This window comes from Nicotiana sylvestris, chromosome 8 (assembly GCF_000393655.2).
Source record: "Nicotiana sylvestris chromosome 8, ASM39365v2, whole genome shotgun sequence".
Lineage (NCBI taxonomy): Eukaryota > Viridiplantae > Streptophyta > Magnoliopsida > Solanales > Solanaceae > Nicotiana > Nicotiana sylvestris.
Genome location: NC_091064.1, coordinates 4876860 through 4902407, shown reverse-complemented (window position 1 = coordinate 4902407; position 25548 = coordinate 4876860). Strand labels below are relative to the sequence as shown.

The 25548-nt window shown below is 35.1% G+C and overlaps 2 protein-coding genes across 2 annotated transcripts; both read left to right on the top strand.

Annotated features, from left to right (window-relative positions):
* Nucleotides 1-12832: 12832 nt before the first annotated feature.
* Nucleotides 12833-18852, top strand: LOC104224691 (uncharacterized). Its single transcript, XM_009776374.2, has 7 exons — nt 12833-14660; nt 15690-15780; nt 15997-16154; nt 16287-16338; nt 16444-16526; nt 17137-17230; nt 17777-18852. The coding sequence occupies exons 1-7, from the start codon at nt 13125-13127 to the stop codon at nt 18379-18381; spliced, it is 2619 nt and encodes an 872-aa protein (XP_009774676.1). The 5' UTR covers nt 12833-13124; the 3' UTR covers nt 18382-18852.
* Nucleotides 18853-19906: 1054 nt separating this feature from the next.
* Nucleotides 19907-24042, top strand: LOC104224690 (protochlorophyllide reductase-like). Its single transcript, XM_009776373.2, has 5 exons — nt 19907-20090; nt 20320-20418; nt 21230-21755; nt 22354-22712; nt 23676-24042. The coding sequence occupies exons 1-5, from the start codon at nt 20037-20039 to the stop codon at nt 23829-23831; spliced, it is 1194 nt and encodes a 397-aa protein (XP_009774675.1). The 5' UTR covers nt 19907-20036; the 3' UTR covers nt 23832-24042.
* Nucleotides 24043-25548: the final 1506 nt, after the last annotated feature.

The following is a 25548-nucleotide window of genomic DNA, read 5'->3' as shown; positions in this document are numbered from 1 at the left end:
AAGAAATTCTGGGCCAAGGCAAGTTGTGCTTCACGAACGTGAGGGTCCTTCCGCATTTGCGAATAAGGAATCACTAGGCAGTACTTAAACATTTCAAAAACGAGGGTTAGCTATTTTTATCAAAACATAAGTTTAGAAGCACACTTTGGACGAGATTTTGAGGGATTTTCAGAGATATCAATTGGATTTGGGCCATCCGGAGCCGAACATTCGTGGAAAGAGCATTGTTACGGATTGATTGAGCTTGGTTCGAGCTAAGTGGCTTGTCTAACCTTATGTGGGGGAACTCCTCTTAGGATTTGGTACTATTTTTATATGTGAGTGCCGTGTACATGAGGTTACGAGTACGTACACGAGCTATTTGATGTAAAACTCCGTTTTTCACTAAGTTATAACTTGTTTCTCCTTATTCAAACTACACTAGCATATGTAATTATCATGTTTAGTTTAGAATAGTATGCCTACGTGTTTCAACTGCCTATCTGAATTTTGTGCAACATGTTTAGTGAACTTACATGCTTTTCTTGACTTGAGGTTAGTCTAAACTGTAGTTTTTCTTGCTGTAACTATCATTTCTATTGGATGAGTTGCATATTTACTTTGGGACTATGGAACGGTATTTCAGGGTATCCCCCTGTACTGCATATTTACTTTGGGACTACAGAACGGTATTTCGGGGTATCCCCCTGTACTGCATATTTACTTTGGGACTACAGAACGGTATTCTGAGAGACCCCCCTGCACATGTACGTTTGGGACTACAAGACGGTATCTCGAGAGATCCCCTGTTGTTATCTCTGTATTTTGAGCTGTTGTTCTTTTATGCTTACATTCTTGTTAAATTTCCATATTTATGCTTACTGTGATATTTTATTCTGTTATACTTTTATTATATATATACCATTAGGGCCTTGACCTGATCTCGTTAATACTCGACCGAGGTGAGGCTTTGCACTTACTGGGTACCAATGTGGAGTACTCATGCCCTTTCCTGCACATATTTTTTGTATGCAGATCCAGGTTCATCTTACCAGCCTCAGAATTAGTTACAGTCGCTGCTGTTTATTGGAGACTTCAAGAATAACCATGACGCCACGGCGGCAGATCCTCGAAGTTTCCATCTATCCCCTATGTTCATTTTTCCTTCTTTCTGTAGAAATGATGTATAGAACAGTTAAGACTCCTTAGTAGCTTGTGACTAGCGGTGTTCCGGGTTTTGGAAATTATTTCGTACATTTCAGAGGTGATAATTGTATATGTCGAGTGGTATTCAGTTACTTATTAGAATTTTTTTACTATTAGTAGTTAATGTTCATGCCTTTGTTTCATTTTCGCAAAGTGTTAGGCTTACCTAGTCGCTACGACTAGGTACCGTCATGATGGTTCACGGAGGGAGAAATTGGGTCGTCACAGTTGCATGACAATGAAATGCCATAAAATGAACCGATAGTCATGGCGAACTAATAAATATTGGTCACTAGGTCATTTTCTATGGACCTACGAAATTTCAGGCCAATCGAAGTTTGTCAAAAAAATCCTACAAAATCAACATGTATTAATACACACAATAAAGTAGATATAATCATAAATTCGTATTACATGACCCTTACAACTTGTTTGGATGATTGTTACCTATTGTATTGTATCGTATTGTTATATCAAATAAAATGTTTGGTTTGATTGTTACTTAAATTATATTGTATCGTATCGTTAAATCCGTTGTTACATAATAATGAAAAGTGTCACTTTATGGAATGACCGATCCGGTGTGGCCGTGTCGTTACCTTTTTTTTCATATCTTGCTCTTCTTTATTATTAAATAATCTTATTTTATCCTTTACCCATTTTTTTATATAATAATTTTACCTCGTACCTTACTTTTATTTAAATAATATTGCAAGTTTATATTCATATTGTTTAATTCATAATATCATGAAATGACTACAAGCAATGCAATCTATCCACACATTGTATATATCAAAACGATACAATACAGTATTACGATACATTATGAAATTATACATAACAACCATCCAAACAAGCTGTTAAACGCCAAAAATTGAACCCGAAAGTTACGGCAAAAATATGAATATTTGTAACTAGGCCGTTTCTTATGGACGTACGAAACTTCAGGTCAATCGGAGTCCATCAATATTCTATAAAATCAGTATATACTAATACACACGAAAAAATGAATATAATCATAAATTCGTATTGTATGACCCTGAAACGCATCCTATAGTTATGGAAAAGCAATGAGTATTGGTCACTAGGCCGTTTTCTATAAACCTACGAAACTTCAGGCCAACCGAAGCCCGTCCAAAAAATTCTATAAAATCAACATGTACTAATATATACAAAAAGTATATATAATTACAAATTCGTATTGCATGACTCCGAAATGCTATCAAATAAACTCAAAATTTATGGCAACGCGCTGATTATTAGTCACTCCATCATTCCTTATGGACCTATAAAATTCCAGACCAATCGAAATCCATAAAAAAAATTATACAAAATCAACATGTACTAATATATACGAAAAACGAATACAATTATAAATTCATATTGCATGACCCAAAAACGCCAAAAATGAATCTAAATGTCATGGCGAAGCAATGAGTCTTTGTCACTCCATGACTATTCCTCTTTTTTGGCATTTTAAGAATATAAAATGGGAATTCAGGTCGATTTTTAATTTTTCACGTTCTAATGTCCATGTCATCATTAATTCAGGTGATAGGCTCTAACTCGCCTAAAATTTTGTGGGCCCATTAGAAATGACCTAATCAATATTAGTCATTATTTCACCATAATTGCTCCTCGTATTTTGGTGTTTTAGGACCACAAAATAGGAATTCAGGATGATTTTCAATTTTCCGTGTGCGAATGTCCGCGCCATCTTTATGAATTCGGGTGACGGGCTCCAAATCGCCTAAAATTTTGTGGGCCAATAAAAAATGACCCAATGAAGAATAGCCATTGCTTCGCTATGAATTTTCCTTGCTTTATGGTATTTTAAGGCCATAAAGCATGAATTTAGGACGATTTCAAATTTTTCGTGTGCCCACGTCATCTTCATCAATTCGGGCGTCGAGCTTCGAATCGCATAAAATTTTGTGGGATCATAGAAAATGATCTAATGAATAATCATTGCTTTACCATGACCGTTCCTTTTTTTTGGTATTTTAGAACCATAAAATAAGAATTTCAGAACGATTTCAATTTTTCGAATGCTAATGTCTATGTCATCTTTATGAATAGGGAAACGGGGTTTGAATCGCCTAATATTTTATGGTCCTGTCAGAAATGACCTTATGAACAATAGTTATAGCTTTGGCATGACCATTCCTCATATTTTGATATTTTAGGACCATAAAATAAGAATTCAGGACGATTTCCAATTTTTCATGTGATAATGTCCATGCATCTAACATCTTCATGAATTCAGGTAATGGAATCCGAATGTCCAATAATCTTATGGGCCCATCAGAAATGATCTAATGAACAATAGTCATTGCTTCGCCGTGATCATTTCTCATTTTTTAGCACTTTAGGCCCATAAAACAGGAATCCAAGACGATTTCATATTTCCATGTCATCTTAATTAATTTGGGATACGGGCTTCGAACCGTCTAAAATTTTGTGGGCCCATAAAAAATGTCCTAATAAACATTAATCATTGCTTGCCAATAAGCGTTCCTCATTTCTGACATTTTAGATTCATAAGGAATTGGAGACAATTTCTAGTTTTTCGTGTGCGAATATCTACGTCATATGCATGAATTCGGACGATGGACTCCGAATCTCCTAAATTTTTATGGGTCCATTAAAAACAACCTAATGAAACTTAGTCATTGCTTTTCCATGACAGATCCTCATTTTTTGGCGTTTTAAGGCCATAGAATTTGAATTCAAGATGATTTCTAATTTTTTGTGTGCTAATGTCCACGTCATCTTCATGAATTCGGGTGATAGGTTTTGAATCGCTTAAACTTTTATGGGCCCACTAGAAATGAACTAATAAAACTTAGTCATTGCTTTGACATGACCGTTCCTTTTTATGTCATTTTAGGGCTATAAAACATGAATTCAGGATGATTTTCAATTTTTCGTGTGCTAATATCCACGCCATCTTCATGAATCGGGCAACAGGCTTTGAATCTCCTAAGATTTTGTGGGTCATCACAAACGACCTTATGATCAATGGTTATAGCTTCGCCATGACCATTCCTCATGTTTTGGCATTTTTAGGGCCATAAACATGAATTCAGGACAATTTCAGTTTTTCCTGTACTAATGTCCACGACATCTTCATTAATTCGGGCGATGGGCTTCGAATCACCTAAAATTTGGTATACCCATCAAAAATGATCTAATAAACAATAGTCATTGGTTCGCCATGAGTGTTCCTCGTTTTTTGGCGTTTTAGGATCATAAAATAGGAATTCAAGATTATTTCCAAATATTTTGTGTGCTAATGTCCACGCCATTGTCACTAATTTGGGCAACGGACTATGAATCGCCAAAAATTCTTGGGCCTATCAAACATGAACTAATAAACAATAATCATTATTTTCCATATTCGTTCCTCATTTTTTAACGTTTTAGGACCATAAATCAGGTATTTCTGGACGATTTTTATTTTTTCGCGTGCTAATGTCCAAGTCATCTTCACGAATTCGGGCGACAGGCACCGAATCGCCTAAAACTTTATGGGTCCAACAAAAATGGCCTATTGAACAATAGCCATTGCTTTGCGTGATCGTTCTTTATTTTTTGGAGTTTTAGGGCAATAAAACAGGAATTTAGCACAATTTTCAATTTTCCGTGTGCTAATGCTCACGCCATCTTTATGAATTCGGACGATGGACTCCGAATCGCCTAAAATTTTGTGGGTCCGTTAAAATGACTTAATAAAACTTAGTCATTACTTCGCCATGACAGTTCCTTATTTTTTGGCGTTTTGGGTCCATAAAATAGTAATTTAGAACGATTTTTAATTTTTCATCGCCATCTTCATTAATTCAGGAGACGAGCTCCAAATCGCCTAAAATTTTATGGGCCCATCAAAACGACCTAAGAAATAATAGTCATTGCTTCTCCATGAATGATCCTCATTTTTGGCATTTTAAGGCCATAAACTAGGAATTCAGGACAATTTCTAATTTTTCATGTGCTAATGTCCATACCATCTTCATTAATTGGGGCGACAGGCTCTGAATCGCCTATAATTTTTTGGGCCCACCAAAAATGACCTAATGAACAACATTCATTTCTTTGTCATGATTGTTATCCATTTTTTATCATTTTAGGGCCATAAAATAGGAATTCGGGACGATTTTTTATTTGTCGTGTGCTAATGTTTATGCCATTTTCATAAACTCAAGTGATAATGTCCATGCCATCTTTATTAATGAAGGCGTCGGGCTCTGAATCGCTTAAATTTTTTTGGGCCCATCAGAAATGACCTAATGAACAAAATTCATTTCTTCGCCACGACTGTTTTTCATTTTTAGCGTTTTAGGGCCATAATATAGGAATTCGGGACGATTTTTGATTTTTTGTGTGCTAATGTCTATGTCATTTTCATGAATTCAGGTGACAGGCTTCGAATCGCTTAAAATATTGTGAGCCCATAAAAAATGACCCAATAAACAATAACCATTGCTTCGCCATGACCGTTCCTCGTTTTTGACATTTTAGGGCCATAGAATGGAGATTTCAAGATAATTTCTAATTTTTTGTGATAATGTCCACGTCATCTTAATGAATTGGATGACGGGCTCTGAATCACCTAAAATTTTGTGGGCCTATCAGAAGCTGCCTAATGAACAATAGTCATTGCTTCGCCATGACCGTTCCTCGTTTTTTGCATTTTAGGACTATAAAATAGGAATCCAAGATAATTTTTTATTTTTCGTGTGCATTAGTCCACGCCATTTTTATGAATTCGGACGACGGGCTCCAAATCACCCAAAATTTTGTTGGGCCATAAAAATGAACTAATGAACAATAGTCATTGCTTCTCCATAACCTTTCCTAATTTTTGGCATTTTAGGGTCATAAAATAGGAATTTAGGATGATTTCCAATTTTTCATGTGCTAATATCCACACCATCTTCATGAATTCGAGTATTAGGCTTCGAATCGCCTAAAATTTAATGGTTCCATCAGAAATGAGCTAATGAACAATAGTCATTGCTTCTCCATGATTGTTTCTTATTTTTGTCATTTTAGGACCATGGCATAAGAATTTAGAACGAATTTCAATTTTTCGTGTGCTTGCTTAAAATTTTATGCAATTTTATGGACCCATCAGAAACGACCTTATGAACAATAGTTATAACTTTACCAAGACCGCTCCTCGTGTTTTGGCATTTTAGGGCCATAAAACAGAAATTCAGGACGATTTTCAATTTTTCGTATATTAATGTTCATGCCATCTTCATGAATTCGGGCCACGGGCTCCGAATCGCCTAAAATTTTGTGGGCACATCAGAAACAACCTTATGTATATATATGGTATACGTATAATGCATGCGTGTTTTATGACTCCGAAACACCATAAACTGAACACTAAGTTTATGGCAAAGAAATGAGTATTGCTCACTAGGTTGTTTCATATGGATCTACAAAATTTCAAGCCAATCGGAGTCCTTCAAACAAATTCTACAAAATCAACATGTTAATACACACGAAAAAATGAACATAATCATAAATTCGTGTTGCATGACTCTGAAACATCAAAAAATAAACTTGAAAGTCATGACGAAGTGATATGTATTGGTAACTAGGTGATTTCCTATGGACATACGAAATTTTAGGCCAATCGAAGTCCATTAAAAAATTCTATAAAATCAGTATGTACTAATACATACAAAAAAGTGTATATTATCATAAATTTCTGTTGCATGACCACGAAATGCCACAAAATGATCCCCAAAGTCATTGTGAAGAATGAGTATTGGTCACTAGGCTATTTTCTATGGACCTACGAAATTCCAGGTCAATAGGAGTCCGTTAAAATATTTTTTTACAAAGCCAGCATGTACTAATACAGTCGAAAAAGTGGATATAATTATAAATTCATGTTGCATGACACCCGAAACGCCAAAAATGAACCCCAAATGTTATGACGAAACAATAAGTATTGGTCACTAGGCCGTTTGGCACGTTTCCTATACATGTGCATTATATATATATATATATATATATATATATATATATATATATATATATATATATATATATATGTATGTATGTATGTATGTATGTATGTATGTATGTATGTAATGCATATGCAATATGTATATTTATAGTTGAAAGATTTTTAAAAATAACTTAATTATATATACCAAGATTTTATGCAATTAATACCACAAAAAAGTAGTAAGTAACACGGATTTGAAATCTTGAATGTGACTTTATTAAAAACTCTATTTTCCTTTTGTGCACATATTCTAGCAAGTAGTGGACAAAGACTCATTTCATTATGTATGAATTGATAACTCGGCACCTTAATTTCATATTGATCTCACTGCTTAACCAAATTTAGACAAAAATCAAAAACTCTATCTTCGATTTATATCCATTCACTTATATTTGGAGAAAAAAGAATGGGTAGATACACTTTACAGATACATTTCACCTTGGCATTTATTCTGTTTGTGAAAATGATATTAGTAATAATTTTTTTAAATCGTGGTGTCTACGTCAGCTTGCGTGCATTTTGAATAATTTCACGGAATACATGTTATCTCCCACCAGTATCAGTCACAAAAGACTGTGTCCACCAAGGTTTGGACAAATAAAATAAATCACCTAATATTTTTTGTCTCCGCTGAAATTTGAACCTGAGATATGATAGTAATAATTTTGAAAGGACTTGAACTATATATACTGATAAGTGACAATGTATAAATTGTTTTGTATCATGAATAAGTTTTAACATGTGAAAGGAGTTTTTAATTCAATCATTTTTTTCAATTTACCAATTAATGTTTACCGAGAGATTTTACATCTAGAAGGGAAGCCTTGGCGTAACTGGTAAAGTTGTTGTCATGTGACCAGGAGATGATGGGTTCGAGCCGTAAAAACAGCCTCTTGCAAAATGTAGGGTAAAACTGCATAGAATAGAAATCCTGCTTTTACGGTGGGGTAGATCATAAAGAATAACTAGAAAGTTAAAGTTAATTTAGACAAAATGGATAAGAATCGGGTCTGTTGTAGGTCTTTAAAATGGCATAGCAAAGACTATGAATCGAATTGTTATACCTAAAGAAGAAATGTCAAAAATGAAAAAAGATCAAAGTAAAGATATGTGAATTGATAGGTACATTAGTTAGACAAAAAGCCTGAATTTGTTGAGAATGGAATATCGTGTCTTTATTGTGTTAATTTCCAATATTTCATCATCAAAATGAGAATTAGTAGATGATTTGGTTCATCTATTCATTTCAATATTGTACGATAATTAAACATTTAGAAACCTACGTGGTACATAAAGGAAAACAAGAGGGAGAATATTTTGATCAAGACATAGCTGAATTTAAGATTTTGCTTGATCCGTTAAAATTTCGATGTCTACCCACAACATAGACAAAAAAAAGTTTAGTTGGTTCTTTCCATCAGCTTAATTCTTTACGGCAAAGCTATACGATAGTTATACTGATGGGAAGTATATTAGTGAAAAATATTTGAGGTGGACACAAACCGACAAATACCACGAAAAAAAATTAAACATCTTCATCAATTGAAAAAATTTACAACATTTTAACTTTACGTGCAAATTTATAGTTAAATTTTGAATAATTAAAATCTCCTTTTGAAGGGAAGGATGAATTGCTTATGGGCGATTTAGAAGATATAATCAGAGAATATGTGTGAATATATTTTATTTTCATACTTGGTGAAATCTGGCACATACTTGGTGTGTGAAATTTTCATCGGTTGTCCTTTTTTTTGGTATTAGTTATTTAAGTGCTTTCTTATTTCTCTGATAATTAATGAAACTTTTAGACCATGACCTAAAGACCCTTTTTGAATAGAATGAAAATTTTATGAGGAATTGTTAGATCACAATCTAAAATTTTATAAGTCTGCAAATATTAGACCACAATTTAATATTTTGTGAGCAAACTGAAAATTATACTAGCAAACCTTAGACCCAGAGTCTAATATTATCTGAAAGAATTAATTTCTCAAGGACTACATTTGTACTTCTTCTTCAAAATAAGGCTAAAATCTAAATAGCGTCCTAAAAAGGCCATTTTTGTAAATAAGCCTTCTGTTGAGCCCATGGGATTGTGCTACTAAATATTGGGTTGGGCCGTCTCTTGTATTTAAATCTAAGACGATCTGCTTGCAACTAGTAACAACTGAATGGGCCGGGCGTAGAGGGAGAAATTTAAAAATAGTCAGATTTACAACTGGTCATTCAAAAATAGCCACAGTTTCAAAAGTAATCGAAATTTAGACACTATTCATGTAAAGATAAATCTAAGCGAAAACACTGTTCAAAACCCGAAAAATACACCCGTATATTATACTGGAGTTCCAGCATAAGTATGCTTGAACTCCAGCATATTATACGGGAGTTCCAGGATAACTATGCTGGAACTCCAACATATATGTTGGAGTTCCAGCATAATTACACTAGAACTCCAGCATAATATACGCGAGTTCCAACAAGTATAAATGTCCAGTATAATATACTGGAGTTTGGAGCACCGGTGCTCCAGTCTCCCGTATATTATACAAGAGTCAGCAAAGTATACCGGTCCAACATAATATGCTGGAGTTCGTACACAGATGCACCGAACTCCCGTATATTATGCGGGACCGGTCTCTGTTGCAGCAAAATAGTGGCTATTTTTCATTAACTTCGTAAACGGTGGCTATTTTTGAATGACCAGTCCGAAAACTGACTATACTGTGCTATTTTGACGAGTAAGTGGGCCCAGAGAAATTGTTGAATCTTGGGAAAAGTATATATATATATATATATATATATATGTATATATGTTACGCATATTTTTTTGTATATTTAAAAAGAGAGTAATTATTTTTGGTCGACTGGCTAAATGTGTGTAACTTGCCCTTGAATCTTTTCCTAAAAAGTTGTTTGGTTAATATTTCAACAGAAAATTAGCGGTAACAGTTTTTTAATAAAATAAATATTTTCAACAAATTCAAAAACGACCACATTAATTCCAACTAAACCAACAAGATTTATTATAAGTTTATCTCACAAGTGCTCTAATATTATCACTTTGACCATACATTTCATAATTATCATCTATTTTTCATATATTCTTGTATTACATTGCAGTATATATTTTGGGCTCGAAAAGCAAGATTGCATCTAAAAACTGTACATGTTGTACCACAAATTTAAATTAAATTACATGTTATACATATATATTATATATTCGAAAAAAATTTATATATTACATGTTATACATATATATTATACGTTGAACACCCTTAGTGAGTTTTTTGGTTATGCTACTATTGTACCACTTGGACTCTATATTCTGAAATCCGATATTTTTATCAATTATTATTAATCTTGTAAAGATGTTCTTGAAATCATTCTCTCAGTTTATAAATCCTTGATAGGGAGCGCTTCCCTCGAATGAGGTCCTACACGATGCGAATCCGGATATAGTCGGGCTCCAATGCAGATACCGGACAGCGAAGGGGAAAAAAAAAAGGCATTGGCTCTACAAATTCGTTTGGAGCCTTCTCTGTATCATGTTCTCATTAATTGCTTATTCCTTTCCCTTCTTCTGTATTTTTCTTTTAAATTACAAGTTGAATCAAATTATTTGGTTATTGTACAAAGCACATGCATGCATGGTTTAATGTATGGGTAGAACGTGTATATTAGCTCACATTTTTTTTAGTATAAATATAAATTCTTTTAGGTTCTTTGTGTATTTATTTATTTTTGATTTCCTTTAGTGAAAATTTTATCTTTGCCGCTGATTTACCGATGCTACAAAATGCAGGTTTTGCTGATTTAGCCAGAGGCGTATGTAGTGTATTTATGGAGGATTCAATTGAACCCATAAGTTTCAACATAGAGTAAAAATTTATATAAAAACTTCATTAAAATTATAAAAATAGTAGATATGAACTCATAACTAAAAAAATATAATCGGTTCAATGCTAAAAACCTTAAAAAATGAACCCATAAAATTTAAATTTTGGATCTACCTCTGAATTTAACGGGCGTGTGTAAGTGTGTGTATATATATATATATATATATATATATATATATATATATATATATATATATATAACTGAAGAGTCTAATATGTTGGGTTAGGAATCACATTAGATTCTTGAATTTATTTCAACCAATTAAATCAGAAAGGTACATCCCATGGAAGCTCAAACAGGCTGTTTGGAATCAAGCCACGTGGTGTGTTTCTATGGCTCTTGACATTTTGCTTCTTTTCTCTTTACTTAAATTGCTTGATATTTTGTTTGATATCTCTTGAAAAAAATGAACATAATTTTTCAATTTTTGTGAATCTATTTGACAGTTCAATAAATATAGGAGCTCGTTTCACGGAAATTACAAAGAATATTCCTTGTATAAATGACATAGTTTTATTATCGACAACGAGATACCGCAGTTTGTATATCGACAACGAGATACCGCAGTAAAAACACAAACTGAAATGATCGACAAGCTAAATATAATTCGAGCTCCAACACAATATGTTGAAGTTTCACTTTTAAAGTTCATTATTATATATACATGATTTTGTATGTTATATTATAAGAATATTTAAGCTTTGGAAGAATATTGTAAAATTTGTGGAGTGTCTTGTTTTAAATGTATGATTTTTCATTAGATAATTTACCAATTACCAATTACTCCTCCATGCCCGCACCCTTAAAAGCAATTAGTAGGCCATTGGCTGTTCAAGAACTAATTTTCATTATTAAATTCTATTTATTCCTCACACCCATGCACCAACATCCATTACAAACTTATTATCTTTGGTATATTTTCTTGTTCATCCCACACATTAGTTTAATTAAATGCGGATCCACGATTTGAATTCTATGGTTCGGAATACTTTTGTAATTCCATTGGTCGTTTGAGTTGCTGCGTTTGAAATTTAGCAGTTATACATATTCAATAGATTTCTGAGCACAAATATAAAATTCGAATCAAAACTATTGAATTTGTAATTCGATCGAACCCTATTAATATTTATACCGTAATTAATTAATTCATATTCTCATTTTGATTTATAATTTAATTATGATAAATTAGTTTGATTTGATTCAAACATCAAGTGCAATTATGTTTTTACTACATGCCATCCTTTCAACTTCATTATTATCCATCTAAATACTATAAGATTCACCAACAATATTATCATTTTTTTAAAAAAATATTTTGTTCAAAATATATGATTCATTCTCCAAATACTAGAATACATTAATTAAAAATATTTTTAGCAAATAATTTTTTTTTAAAAAAACAAATATTATATAAAGAATATTTTTGACCAAACACATATGTAGTACTAGCAATTATTGACTTAAAATTTATAACCACAAAAGGAAGTGAAGCAGTGGATGTAATGGTTCTCTCTTAACCAGAAGATTTTGGGTTTGAGTCCTGAGCATGAAAAATACTTGATAGGAAGTATTTCCCCGATAGGCCTTACACAATGCGAATTGAGATATAATCGGGCTTTAAGTCGAGTATCGAATACAAAATTAAAATTAAAATATTTGCAACTTGCCCCCATTTAAATGGAGCACTTATTGTTTTTCTTCATTTCTTTCTGTCTTTTTTCCTTTGGTCTTATCGAGTCATTTCTCTTTCTTCTTCACTTCCCCCTGCATAGGGCTTCAGTACCTTTCTCTCTCACACAGACACACACTCTCTCTCTCTCTAAACCCATCATCGGATCTGAGTTCCCAAAGCTAACCCCACAATCTCCCCGTTTTCCCACAATACTCATATTTATACACGCAGAGATACTTTGTACACATTACTGTGAGCTAAGTTTATAGCTGGATCTCAGTCTTGGAGTTGATTGCGAGGCATTTTCATGGGAATGCCGGCTCCAAACGTAGGAGGAGAAGAATGAGCAAAACCATAGAAGTTGAAGAATACGAAGAGAACGACTACTTTCACGACTCTCTTGATCGTTTACTCTCTTCTACCCACACTTCTTGTTCCTCTTCTTCGCCTTCGGAAGACGAAGACGAGGATAAATATCCTATTTCCAATTTGGGGTCCCCAAATTATGCTATTTCGGACCCACTGAAATCAGTTCCTAAATTCCCAATGGGCATTTTAAACAACTATGATGTGTGGATCTCTGAACCTTCCTCTATTGAAGAACGCCGTTTTCGTCTTTTTCGTCAAATGGGTCTTAGTTACAGATCGGTTTCATCGCTTCATTTGAAGTGTCAAACTAGTAGTAGTAGTAGTATTAGTAGCAAATGTAGTGTTTCTGGGATCGTTCGATCAAAATTAGATGGCGATTCCAATTCCTCTAATTTTCCTTCGTGTTCTTCAGTTCATAAAAGTAGTGACATTCTATGTGTTAATGGCAGTGACAGTATAGTTGTACATAATAATGGAAATGTGGATCAATTACATAATGGCAATGGATCTGCAGCGGTGGCGATTAGAGCTGATTCGAGGGACAATGACAGCTGTAATTTGTTGGGAAATGGTGAGGTAGAGGAGGAGGACGATTTGGAATCGAATGGAGACGTTGAAATTGAGGAGACGGTGTGCACTATAAAGGATCTGGATAATGGGAAGAAGTTTGTGGTCAATGAAGTGAGAGAGGACGGGATGTGGAACAAACTTAAGGAAGTCAGTACAGGTAAGCAGTTGACTATGGAAGAATTTGATATGTGTGTTGGAACTTCACCAATTGTTCAGGAATTGATGAGACGACAAAATGTGGAAGACGGGAACAATGATAATAATAATAATAATAATTTGGATAATATGAATGGGATTGCTGGAGGTGGGCTTAAGACTAAGAAAAGGGGAAGCTGGCTAAAGAGCATTAGAAATGTGGCTAGCTCGGTAACAGGTCATAAGGAGCGGCGAAGTAGTGACGAGAGGGACACTTCTTCTGAGAAAGGTGGCCAAAGGTCAAGCTCAGCCACAGATGATAGTCAGGATGGTTCCCTTAATGGATCTGAAAGAGTTAGCGTTCGACAATATGGGAAATCCAGCAAAGAACTTACTGCTCTTTATAAGAGCCAAGAGATACAAGCACACAATGGTTCTATTTGGACTATTCAATTTAGTTTGGATGGAAAATATCTTGCTAGTGCTGGTGAGGACCGCGTCATACATGTTAGGAAGGTTACATCATCAGAGAGGAAAGGTGATCTATTGTTGGATAAACGAGAAGACGGGAATTTGAATCTATTGTTTTCGGCTACTGGATCTCCAGAGCCAACTACTATGTCGCCAAATTTTGATGGTCATTTTGAGAAGAAAAGAAGAGGAAGGTCATCTATAGGTCGAAAATCAATAGGCTTTGACCATGTTTTGGTGCCAGAGACTGTTTTTAGGCTTTCAGAAAAGCCTATCTGTTCATTTGAGGGTCATTTGGATGATGTGCTTGACCTCTCGTGGTCCAAGTCGGAGGTTAGCTGCCCTTCTTAACTTTTATCTTATATATCTAATTGTTTTAGCTGGTATTCTAATTTTTATCCTACTTAATTTAGTATGGGATAATAATTGACATAATGGATACAGAAGATTTGTGAAGTTGATACCAACTTATTTTCATATTTTGCATTAAGGTGTTAGGATTAGTTGATTGATTTGTTGATATTTGTGCTCTTATTACGGAAGGAACATAAGGATGGCCTTTTCTTAGTAAAGTCTGGGTATAAAGTATTGTCTCAAAGTAGAAAACAAGAACTAATATGGCCATGGAAATTGATATGGAGAAATAAAGTACCTTACAAGGTAGAGTGTTTTTCATGGTAGTTGCCAGAGAGGCTTGCTTGACTCAACACGGTCTTCAAATAAGAGGTATGACCATTCACAACTGACGTGTAATGTGTGAAGAAGATTATGAAGATGCAAAACACTTAATTCATCCACTGCAGAATCACAATCCATATATGGTACATGTTTTTTAAATTTGCTTGAAGTCAGATGGTGCATACGTCCGACATTGTTGGAATAGAAAAGGACTACAAAAAAGCGACAAAAAATTGTGGAGCACTATACCAGCGGCTATATGGTGGACTGTGTGGAAGGAAAGAAATTAGAGATATTCTGAAGGCAAAAGGGAAAGTATTTGTACCTTAAAGCATAGATGTTTAGCTCTCTTAGCCTTTTGGCATACAAATGAAAATGTACAGGAAGTAGATTGTTAATTTCCTTAGTTCTTTCACATGTAGATAGTGTACTAAGAGACATATTGTTGGAGTTGTACTACTCATCCCTTGTAATCGCTGTTTGATATTCTTTATTAACATTTTCAGTACATTTAAAAAAATACTGATGAGTGGTAACCCCTAAGAATTTCTTGTAATAGTTCTCTTAAAAAATTTGTATCCAGATGCCCAATAAGTTCCTACATTGATTAAATGAGCTCTATTTTTTGGTAATTTTTCCTGGGTGCATCTCGTTAATGGTTTTCCTCCCACTTCCCTTTACCAGCAATTGCTCTCATCATCGATGGACAAAACAGTGCGGCTTTGGGAACTTTCTAGCAAATCTTGTTTGAAGATCTTCTCACACAGTGACTATGGTATGTGTACCTGAACTCTTATTTTTTCATCGGTGTACTCCCCAGGCCAGTTTTGGAGTTCAATGTTCTTAGTTTCAGTCTAAAGATTCTGTAGAAAGGAAGACATTGTAGTGTATAGCCTAGAAATTAGTATGTTAATAGATGAATGCATATATTGGAACTTTTTCACTAATTGGCTGATTGCAATGTTTTCTTGATTTCCTTGCCTCGATTCAGTAACCTGCATCCAGTTTAACCCTGTTGATGATAGATACTTCATCAGTGGGTCCCTAGATTCTAAGGTTCGCATATGGAGCATTCCGGAGCGGCAAGTTGTTGATTGGAACGATCTGCATGAGATGGTCACTGCTGCGTGCTACACACCAGATGGTCAGGTTAGAGTCTGCTGAACATAGATCTTGCTCTGATGTTATGCCAATCCTATTATAAGGCGAAAACCAAATGTCCTGGATATGCATATTTTACAGTTTAAGTTTCAAATGTGTTTTTGTAACTTTTTTTTCAAGGGTGCATTTGTTGGGTCATACAAGGGGAGCTGTCATTTGTATAACACATCAGGTTTCACTTATTGTGCCTTTGCTGTCCCCTCTTTATTCCCATCTTCTTCTCTAGAGGAAAGTTATGTACTCCACGTGTTAATACTTTATACTTCTCTGCTTTCAGATAATAAACTACAGCAAAAAGCGAAAATCAATCTGCAGAATAAGAAAAAGAAGACTCATCAGAGGAAAATTACTGGTTTCCAGGTACAGTAATTTTAGTTGATTGCTGATGCTGGAGCTTATCTTTGCAAGTTCATCTGTACGAACTTTTGTTGTATTAACAAGTTACTTTGCATATGCTATATCTGTGCATATCTTTATCTGACTTTTAAATTTTTACTGTAGTTTTGTATTCTAAAAGGTCAAGAAAATAATTTATCAAGGTTCTTTCAAGCTAAATAAAATAAATATTAAATAATGATATGTTACCTTTTAAAAAAAATAATAAATACTGGGTAAAAAAATAGGTAGTCGGGTACACGGACAAAGAGGTGTTTGCACATTCTAGTGTTGTAGATTAGGAGCTAAATACATTTATATTATATTAAACTGAATTTGGTCAATGTATTTGAGATAAAATTAAATTTTGAAAGAGTTGAACTTTTCTTCAGTATAGAAGTGTGTCTCACATACATATTGCATACTAAAATATTGAAAAGTATAGGAAAAAGTTTTCGTTTTATGAAAGCGAATACACTTTTGGGACAATCCAAAATAGGAAGTCGGTCAATATTTTTAATGGATGAAGCAGTCCAAGTAAGTTTGGGTCTTCAACTTGTGAATTAATTAGTGACTGGTATTTCTTGATGAACAGTTTGTGCCAGGAAGTACATCGCAAGTGCTTATAACATCTGCAGACTCAAGAGTTCGGGTTGTTGATGGTGCTGATCTTGTTCACAAGTTCAAAGGTACATTAACTGCCGTATTACCTTGTAAAGCTTGTAGCTTGCATTGATACTGCTATGTTAGAACTGATTAAGGTTTCAACTTTGGTTGACTTGACCACTAGTCTATGTTGCGCGGACTCTTCAAAATCCTTGCCGCACCCCTGTCAACACGACATGGGTGTGGGATCCACACCGAATTTTGGTCAACTTACCTTCGGTGCTTTGACTATACCTATGACCGAGAAGTATAGATTGATGGGAATTTGGTTTGATTTTGTGGGTTTATGTCATATATGTATGGTTATATAAAGTACGAGAATGCTTTGCTATTATACGAGATATCTTATGAATAAGATATTAGTTGTTTATACTGTGTGAGTTGATCTTTTTTGAGGAGTCTGAACCTTTTGCTATTTCTCCTTTCTTTGTGCTGCTAAACAATCTTTTCCACTGCGTGAACTTTTAGCTATTTAGGAATTGTGTATGCTTGTTTTTCTATTATGCACAATTTTCATTTTAAGTTTCGTGTACTCTTCCTCGTCATTGAGTTAGCACGAACTATGACAGGTTTTCGCAATACAAGTAGGCATATCTCAGCCTCTATGACAGCTGATGCTAGATATGTGGTCTGTGCCAGCGAGGATTCACATGTCTATATCTGGAAACACGAAAACGACTCTCGACCAAGCAGGAATAAAGGTGTTACTATTACACAGTCTTATGAGCATTTTCATTCTCAAGATGTTTCAGTAGCCATTCCTTGGCCTGGCATGACAGACACTTGGAGATTTCAAAGTACATCTTCGGGGGAACAAAGTGATCATGTTGGTCTTGACGAGGTTTCCACTGCTAACCATCCACCTTCACCCGTTGAAGAGAATGGTAACGAGTGCTCGCCATTGACTTCTGGCTGTAGTAACAGTCCTCTTCATGGAACCATATCTAGTGCCACGAACAACTACTTTTTTGATAGAATCTCAGCAACATGGCCCGAGGAAAAACTTCTTCTAGCTACTAAATATCGTAGTCCTCGAGTAAGTACAGATTCTAGTATTGACTTTTCCAGTGGTTTAAATCAAACAAAATCTTGCTGGGGTTTGGTCATTGTAACTGCAAGCCACCGAGGGGAGATCAGGACTTTCCAAAATTTTGGCTTACCAATCCGGTTTTAGAGCCAAAATGGAAGTCTTCGTGATGATTGGAATAATACAGAGAAGATTAGCATGACCCATGCACAAAGCGAGAACGTCTCGGTTGTGTTGGTCGAGATGCCACAATACACAGCTACAGCCAAATTGTCAAAATTTGTACAGATATTGGTGAGATATGTAATATAAGCAATTTTTCTTTCTTTTGTATCAAAGACTCAGATAAGGACCCTGCCTGACTAGGCATTGTTTAGGGGGAAAAGTAGGGCAAAAAGAAAGAGGAAAGATCTATCATGATCTGAGGATAGTATAATGAAAAGGAAAAAAAAAGAAGGTACAGCTTTGTTAGAAAAATATACTACTAGTTTTTTCTGTAATCAGCAATTGTAGAGTTGAAAATCTTGTAATTTCATTGTCCATTTAATTGAAACACAATTCTTTTATAATTCATTCAAGCAGGCTTTGTATGCATAAGAATGAATGGTTTCTGTTGTACTTGACATCCTCGCCTTTCTCTTGTCCATCCCGACGTGTTTGAGACTGAAGCGTAGTTATTGTATTAAAGATCAGTAGTTATTGGTTTGCGAGGTGTGATAGTTGCTAGCTTTTTAAAGCATGTATTCAAGAAAGTTTAGATCATTTGTAGCCGCCACCACCACTACTACGCATCAATCCCAAATAAGTTCAAGCTTTGCGAGGTGTGATAGTTGCTAGCTTTTTAAAGCATGTATTCAAGAAAGTTTAGATCATTTGTAGCCGCCGCCACCACTACTACGCATCAATCCCAAATAAGTTCAAGCTGCTACATTTAAGCTTGTCTCAATTTAATATTATAAGCTAAATATTTTTATTTTAATTTTATTTTCTGAAATCGAATTTGTTTAGTTGTGACAATGCTATTTTTCAAAATCAAGAAAAAACCACCAAATTGCTTTTCTTAATGAAGTTACAACCAAACAAAACTTTTTTTTTTTTTTTTGGGTTTTCACCAAGTGTTTGGTACTCATAATGGAGCACGGACTATTTTCGAATTCGTGTCGAATAAAGGCATTTAAAAGGAAAAAGCTCTCGACCAAGATTTTTTCTATTCTCAGGACTCGAACGTGATACCTCTAGTTATAATTTTATATTTTTGTATTTTGTAACAATCTATTCAAGTAAAATTGTCTTCCAGAAAAACCTTTCTAAATTTAAAACAAAAGAAAAGCATATTAATTTTAATTTTTAAGAAGCATTTTATTGAATATTCCTAAAAGTATTAAATATCCCAAATGCATGGAGAGTTAGCTGTCTTTTGTCTTCAGATTTTCCATGCTGAAGCCCATACCTATGGAAGTAGATTGCTTTGGGCAGAGAGCCAAAATAAAATAAGTATCCTTTTTCTTGTATCCATCCAATGAGAAAAAAGTTCCAAAAATATCAGAGAAAATCTAAACCTTCAATTCTGATTGGTGGCTATAAATTGATGTGGCAGATACTTCCATAAAAAACTATCTTATCCAACCCCTACTTTCATATCCAAAATGACATTATTATTTTGTCTCAAATCACTGTTACAGCCCTCAATTCCACTGTATATATAACTGACCAAAACTTTGCCAATATCAGTAGTTCAAACACTTCTTTTAATATCTTTAGCTGACTTTAGACCAACCCCTTTTATTTTCTTGAACATTTTCATGGCTCTTCAGGCTGCTGCTTTGGTTCCTTCTGCTTTCTCCATTTCCAAAGAGGTAATATTTTCCGTCAAGAAAATATGTTGCTCGGATTCTTCAAAAATATTGTGGTGTCGGATCCTCCAAAAGTAGTGCATATTTGGAACTTTTGGAGGATTTGACGCGCCACAGTATTTTTGGAGAGTTCGAGCAACATAATACATTGCTTTGCTTGTATTTTAGTCTGCAATTGGAATCTGAAGCTACATTACTAATTCTTTCTTTTACTCATTTTGTAATTTTGCAGGGCAAAGCTAGTGCAAACTTGAAGAATTCTAGTCTTTTTGGAGTTTCGCTCTCTGACTATTCTAAATCTGATTTTGGCTCCTCTTCATTCAAAGTCAAGGTACCAAATGTAGCACATTGATACTCTCCAGCTCAATTTCATTCTAATTTCTATGTGATGATATGTAATAGACATGGATTTTAAGATGTTACTTTGACACGTATATTACAATAGTGGTGGTGGAACAAGGTATTAAAGTAGTGATTGAAAAGTTAGTTTGATAGAGCAAACATCACAATAATGGCTAAATATGAGCAAAAAGTAGTCCGGTGTACAAGGCACCTTGCGTTAACGCAAGATCCAGGGAAGTGCCGCACCCCAAGGGGTGTGATGTAGACAGCCTACCCTAATGCAAGCATTACTGGCTGCTTCTACGGTCCGAACCTTTGACCTATAGGTCACACGGAGACAACTTTACAGTTGCTCCAACGCTCCCCTTCTAATGGCTAAATATGAGCAATTTACTGAATTTGGACAACATTTGAAAGATGTATAGAAGTAGAATTGTCAAATATTTTGCCTCAGGGCTTTGGTCTAGTGGTAAGAGCGCAATGCGTGATGTGTGATTAGACGCATGTTACGGGTTTGAATCCTACTGCAATCAAAATCCTGGTATTTAAGGGAAGAAAGGTAGAGGGGCGGACACATTATCCGCTGTGTTTTGAACCATGCGTCACTGATCCTCAGTGATTCTTGGTCATTTAAAAGAAAAAAAGAATCGTGAAATATTTTGTAGCGTCTCAACATTGAAAAAAAGATTCATAAAGATTGGAATGAAGGGAGTATTATTCAATGTTAAAAATCATGTTAGTCACTCCTAGTGTCCTTGTGTGAAAATAAGTGAATTTTACTGATATTTGATTTCTTACAGAGCCAAAGAAGATTGTCCAATGGAGCAGTAAGGGCAACAATGGTTGCATCTCCAGATGTAACCACTAATTCTCCAGCAGGAAAGAAAACTTTAAGAAAAGGATGTGTAATAGTCACTGGAGCCTCTTCAGGATTAGGCCTGGCCACAGCAAAAGCACTATCCGAGACCGGAAAATGGCATGTGATTATGGCTTGTAGGGACTTTTTAAAAGCTGAGAAAGCTGCAAAATCAGTTGGTATGCCTAAGGAGAATTACACCATCATGCATTTAGACCTTGCGTCGCTTGACAGCGTTCGCCAGTTTGTCGATAACTTCAGGAGGTCCGGTCGCCCTCTTGATGTGTTGGTTGCTAATGCAGCTGTCTATCAACCTACTGCTAAAGAGCCTTCATTCACAGCTGAAGGATTTGAGATTAGTGTTGGCACTAATCATCTTGGACATTTCCTTCTTTCAAGATTGTTGCTTGACGACTTGAAGCAATCTGATTACCCTTCAAAAAGACTCATAATTGTTGGTTCAATTACAGGTAACTGAAACACTTAACACATTGAGTATTACAATAGTTTCCCATAAGCGCAATAGCGCTCTCACCTATTTGCTATGCCCTTGCTTACAGAGGCGGATCCAGAATTTAAAATCTATCCGTTCAACCTTTAGAACTTTTAGCATTGATTTTGTTGGTTTAAACCTATCATTTGCTGCAAATTTAATGAACTTTTAAACAAAAATTTATGTTGTGTGTCAAAAGTACTTGGTTCAGATGAACTTGGTAACGCCACTCTACATCCGCCCCTGCTTGCTTATTGCCTTATCTCTTACTAAGAAACTAATCTAGATAGACGCCCTTCTTTGTCAAAGCCACTTTGTCCTTCTTGTTTTAGTGAAATACGATCTCTTTTAGTTGGTTCCACCTTATATATTCATCTATTTTCTCAAAACCATTCTCTTTTTTAGCTGAACGTCTATCGGAAACAGCCTCTCTGCCCAGGTAAGGGTAAGGTTGCGTACATCCTACCCTCTAACCCAACTTACGGGAATCCACTGGGTTGTGGTTGTTGTTATTGTTCTCTTGTATACTCTTTGTAGAGGGAGACTAACTTTTCTTGACTAAAAACACATGACAGGGAACACAAATACTTTGGCTGGAAATGTACCTCCAAAGGCGAATCTCGGTGACTTGAGGGGTATGGCCGGGGGTTTAAATGGTATTAACAGTTCAGCGATGATCGATGGTGGGGAATTTGATGGCGCCAAAGCGTACAAAGACAGCAAGGTCTGTAACATGCTCACAATGCAGGAATTCCATCGTCGATACCACGAAGAAACTGGCATTACATTTGCCTCTCTTTACCCTGGCTGCATTGCAACAACAGGGCTATTCAGAGAACATATTCCCTTGTTTAGGCTCCTTTTCCCTCCATTCCAGAAGTATATTACTAAGGGATTTGTCTCTGAGACAGAAGCTGGAAAACGACTTGCTCAGGTAACAATACTTATTAGTATTAATAAAAACAATAACAGCAAACCTTGTCCAAAATAAGATGCATTTATCTAACTCTTTGTTTTGGACCTGAATAAAACAGAATGAATATAGATGATTCATATAGCTAAGCAGGGACTGAGCTACAGCCTGCTGAAGGCTGATCAGTTGAATACCCTTGCCGGAAAAATATTTTTATCGGTCAACTATCACTTTAACACAAGACAAGACAGTCCGGTGCACAAGGCATTCCGCATTCATGGAGGATCCGGGGAAGGGCCGTACCTCAAGGGGTGTGATGTAGACGACCTACCCTAATGCAAGAACTAGTGGCTGCTTCCACGGCTCGAAACCCTGACCCATAGGTCACATGGAAACAACTTTACCGTTGCTTCAAGGCTCCCTTTCATCAAATATCACTTTCACACATATATGTTTAATCTTGAACACCCTTAGCGAAATTGCTGACTTCGCCATTGACTTGGGATTGAGAGATAGTTGATTGACGGATGCATTTATTCTAATTCAATTTTGGGCTTGAATAGAACGGAATTAATCTAGATGACTCAAATAACCACCCTTCGCCTGAAAATTATACTGTGTATATAGGTCAAATATTATTGCTTTTTGTACATATACAGTCAGACTCGCTATAACAACGCCCCCATATAACAGTCATTCACTATAAACACCAAGGCTTTCTCGGTACCGATTGTTGTGTTATGTTATAATATATGTCCTCCATAACAACAGTTCACTATAGCAGCAAAAAAATATCAGAACAAACGATGTTGTTATGGAGAGGTTTGACTGTATACATACTTGAACATTCTTAGCGAAATTCCTGATTTTTCAACTGTAGATTAGGCTGACTAGTTTGGGACTGAGACGTAGTTGATTGACGAACATCTCACTATCGGTTTCTAATTAGTTAACTTAAGCTGTTGTTTTATTTATCTTATGCAGGTTGTAAGTGATCCAAGCCTGACTAAATCAGGTGTGTACTGGAGCTGGAACAAAGATTCAGCTTCATTTGAGAACCAGTTGTCTGAAGAAGCTAGTGATGTAGAGAAAGCGCGTAAAGTATGGGAAGTCAGTGAGAAACTCGTCGGTTTGGCTTAACTTTTCGGACTATAACCTTAACCATTGCCAAGGCAAACAAGAAAAGAAGAGTTGATGAGTGAAAATTTGTATCGGAATTTCTAGGCTGTTGTAAAGAGAACTGTCACCTTTAGTTAGGATTGAAAATAAATGTTATTTTCTGATGGAAAATGTCACTAATTTACTTTGAAGTTAAATGAAGTGATGGCTCATGAGCATATTGTTAGTTCAATTATCTGTTTTACTTCCCTTTATGTGCCCAGAATAAAGTATATTTCAAGTATTAGAACTTTGCAGTCATATATAGTAAAGTGATCCTACTCTGGAAGGATAATTTTTACTGGGAAAGAGATCGCGGATAATGTAATAACGTAAAATATTTACATGGTGAACCCATTTATTATTGTATGTTAATTCGAAATCACGGTAAGGACTATAAATTTCAATTCTTGAATCCGACTATGTGAAGCAAGGAAGTTAAATTCTTGAATCCGACTCTGTGAAGCAAGGAAGTGCAGCCAGGATGAACATATGAACTTCCCAAGAATAAGTTAATATAATCCACAAATTAATCAACCTGCCAACATTTTTTGGTAATTAAATTTATTATTACTGGGGAAAAAGTATTTACAAGACAAAGCAAAAACCCCTAGGAATATTCCTTTTCTTCCATAACCCTTCACCAATTCATGACTAAGTATTATGTTATCGGTAATGACCCTGCCTGGTACAAAAGCAAACTAACAGTTATCCACTACGTCCTCCATAACAACCTATAGTCTCTTTGTTAAGATTTTAGAGATGATCTTATACAAATTCTGGAACTCCAATACGTGGAAAGTTCCAGTATAAACAACCGGTGCTCCAATCTCCAGTATATTATACTGGATTATTTTTCCGGATTCTAAACAATGTTTTCGTTCAGATTTATCTTTACATGAAAAGTGACTAGATTTCGATTACTTTTGAAACTGTAGCTATTTTTGAATGACCACTAGTAAATCTGACTATTTTTGAATTTCTCACCATGCTTTCTTGAAAAAGAAAGCATTAAGCCCGTCACATCCTGGAGCTTTCAAATCTGCTATCTCCATTAAAGCTTGGTGGATTTCATCTCTCGTCTGATTAAGTTCCTTCGTTGCTCTATCCTTAGGATTGGACCTTGATTTATATATTTCAACCTGCCAACTTAAAGTCCCAAAAACAAAATTCTCCTAAAATCAAACCAAAACCATAGTCATTATATACCTTTTGTTTGGGTGTCAATATTGATGACCCATAATATTGATGACCCATATAACTACGCAACTAGTTTTATCTGTTTGGAATGATTAGTAGAGTAAAACATTCATTGAAACGTCAAAATAGGTATAACCCAAAGAGACTTTTATATTCCTATACACTATATGAAACTATACTACCCTTTCTATTCAAGTTTTACTATAATTATATTTTATATACTCAATTACCATTTATATACATTTTAAGAGAATTAATGATAATAATTAGTGTCCTAAAATTATTCTAACATATCTTCTACTCTCCCACGTTTTTTTTTCTCCACATCCCCTCCCCCTCCCCTACGTATTTTGTACCCACCCACGAATTCACCATTGACAACTATTAAAAAGCTTTGAATTCGAATTTGGGTTTTCAAAAAACATTATTTGTTTGAATTGGATGTTGTTGCAAAGATGTCACGACCCTAAACTCCGACCCAATCGTGATGGCGCCTTTC

What these genes read in the sequence shown, in the direction of transcription:
- LOC104224691 (XM_009776374.2), top strand. Translation starts at nt 13,125, where the DNA reads ATGAGCAAAACCATAGAAGTTGAAGAATACGAAGAGAACGACTACTTT. An exon ending in CTTCTCACACAGTGACTATG is followed by an intron (nt 15,781 to 15,996) that starts GTATGTGTACCT and finishes GCCTCGATTCAG; the next exon opens with TAACCTGCATCCAGTTTAAC. An exon ending in TCATTTGTATAACACATCAG is followed by an intron (nt 16,339 to 16,443) that starts GTTTCACTTATT and finishes CTCTGCTTTCAG; the next exon opens with ATAATAAACTACAGCAAAAA.
- LOC104224690 (XM_009776373.2), top strand. Translation starts at nt 20,037, where the DNA reads ATGGCTCTTCAGGCTGCTGCTTTGGTTCCTTCTGCTTTCTCCATTTCC. An exon ending in CCTCTTCATTCAAAGTCAAG is followed by an intron (nt 20,419 to 21,229) that starts GTACCAAATGTA and finishes GATTTCTTACAG; the next exon opens with AGCCAAAGAAGATTGTCCAA. An exon ending in AATTGTTGGTTCAATTACAG is followed by an intron (nt 21,756 to 22,353) that starts GTAACTGAAACA and finishes AACACATGACAG; the next exon opens with GGAACACAAATACTTTGGCT.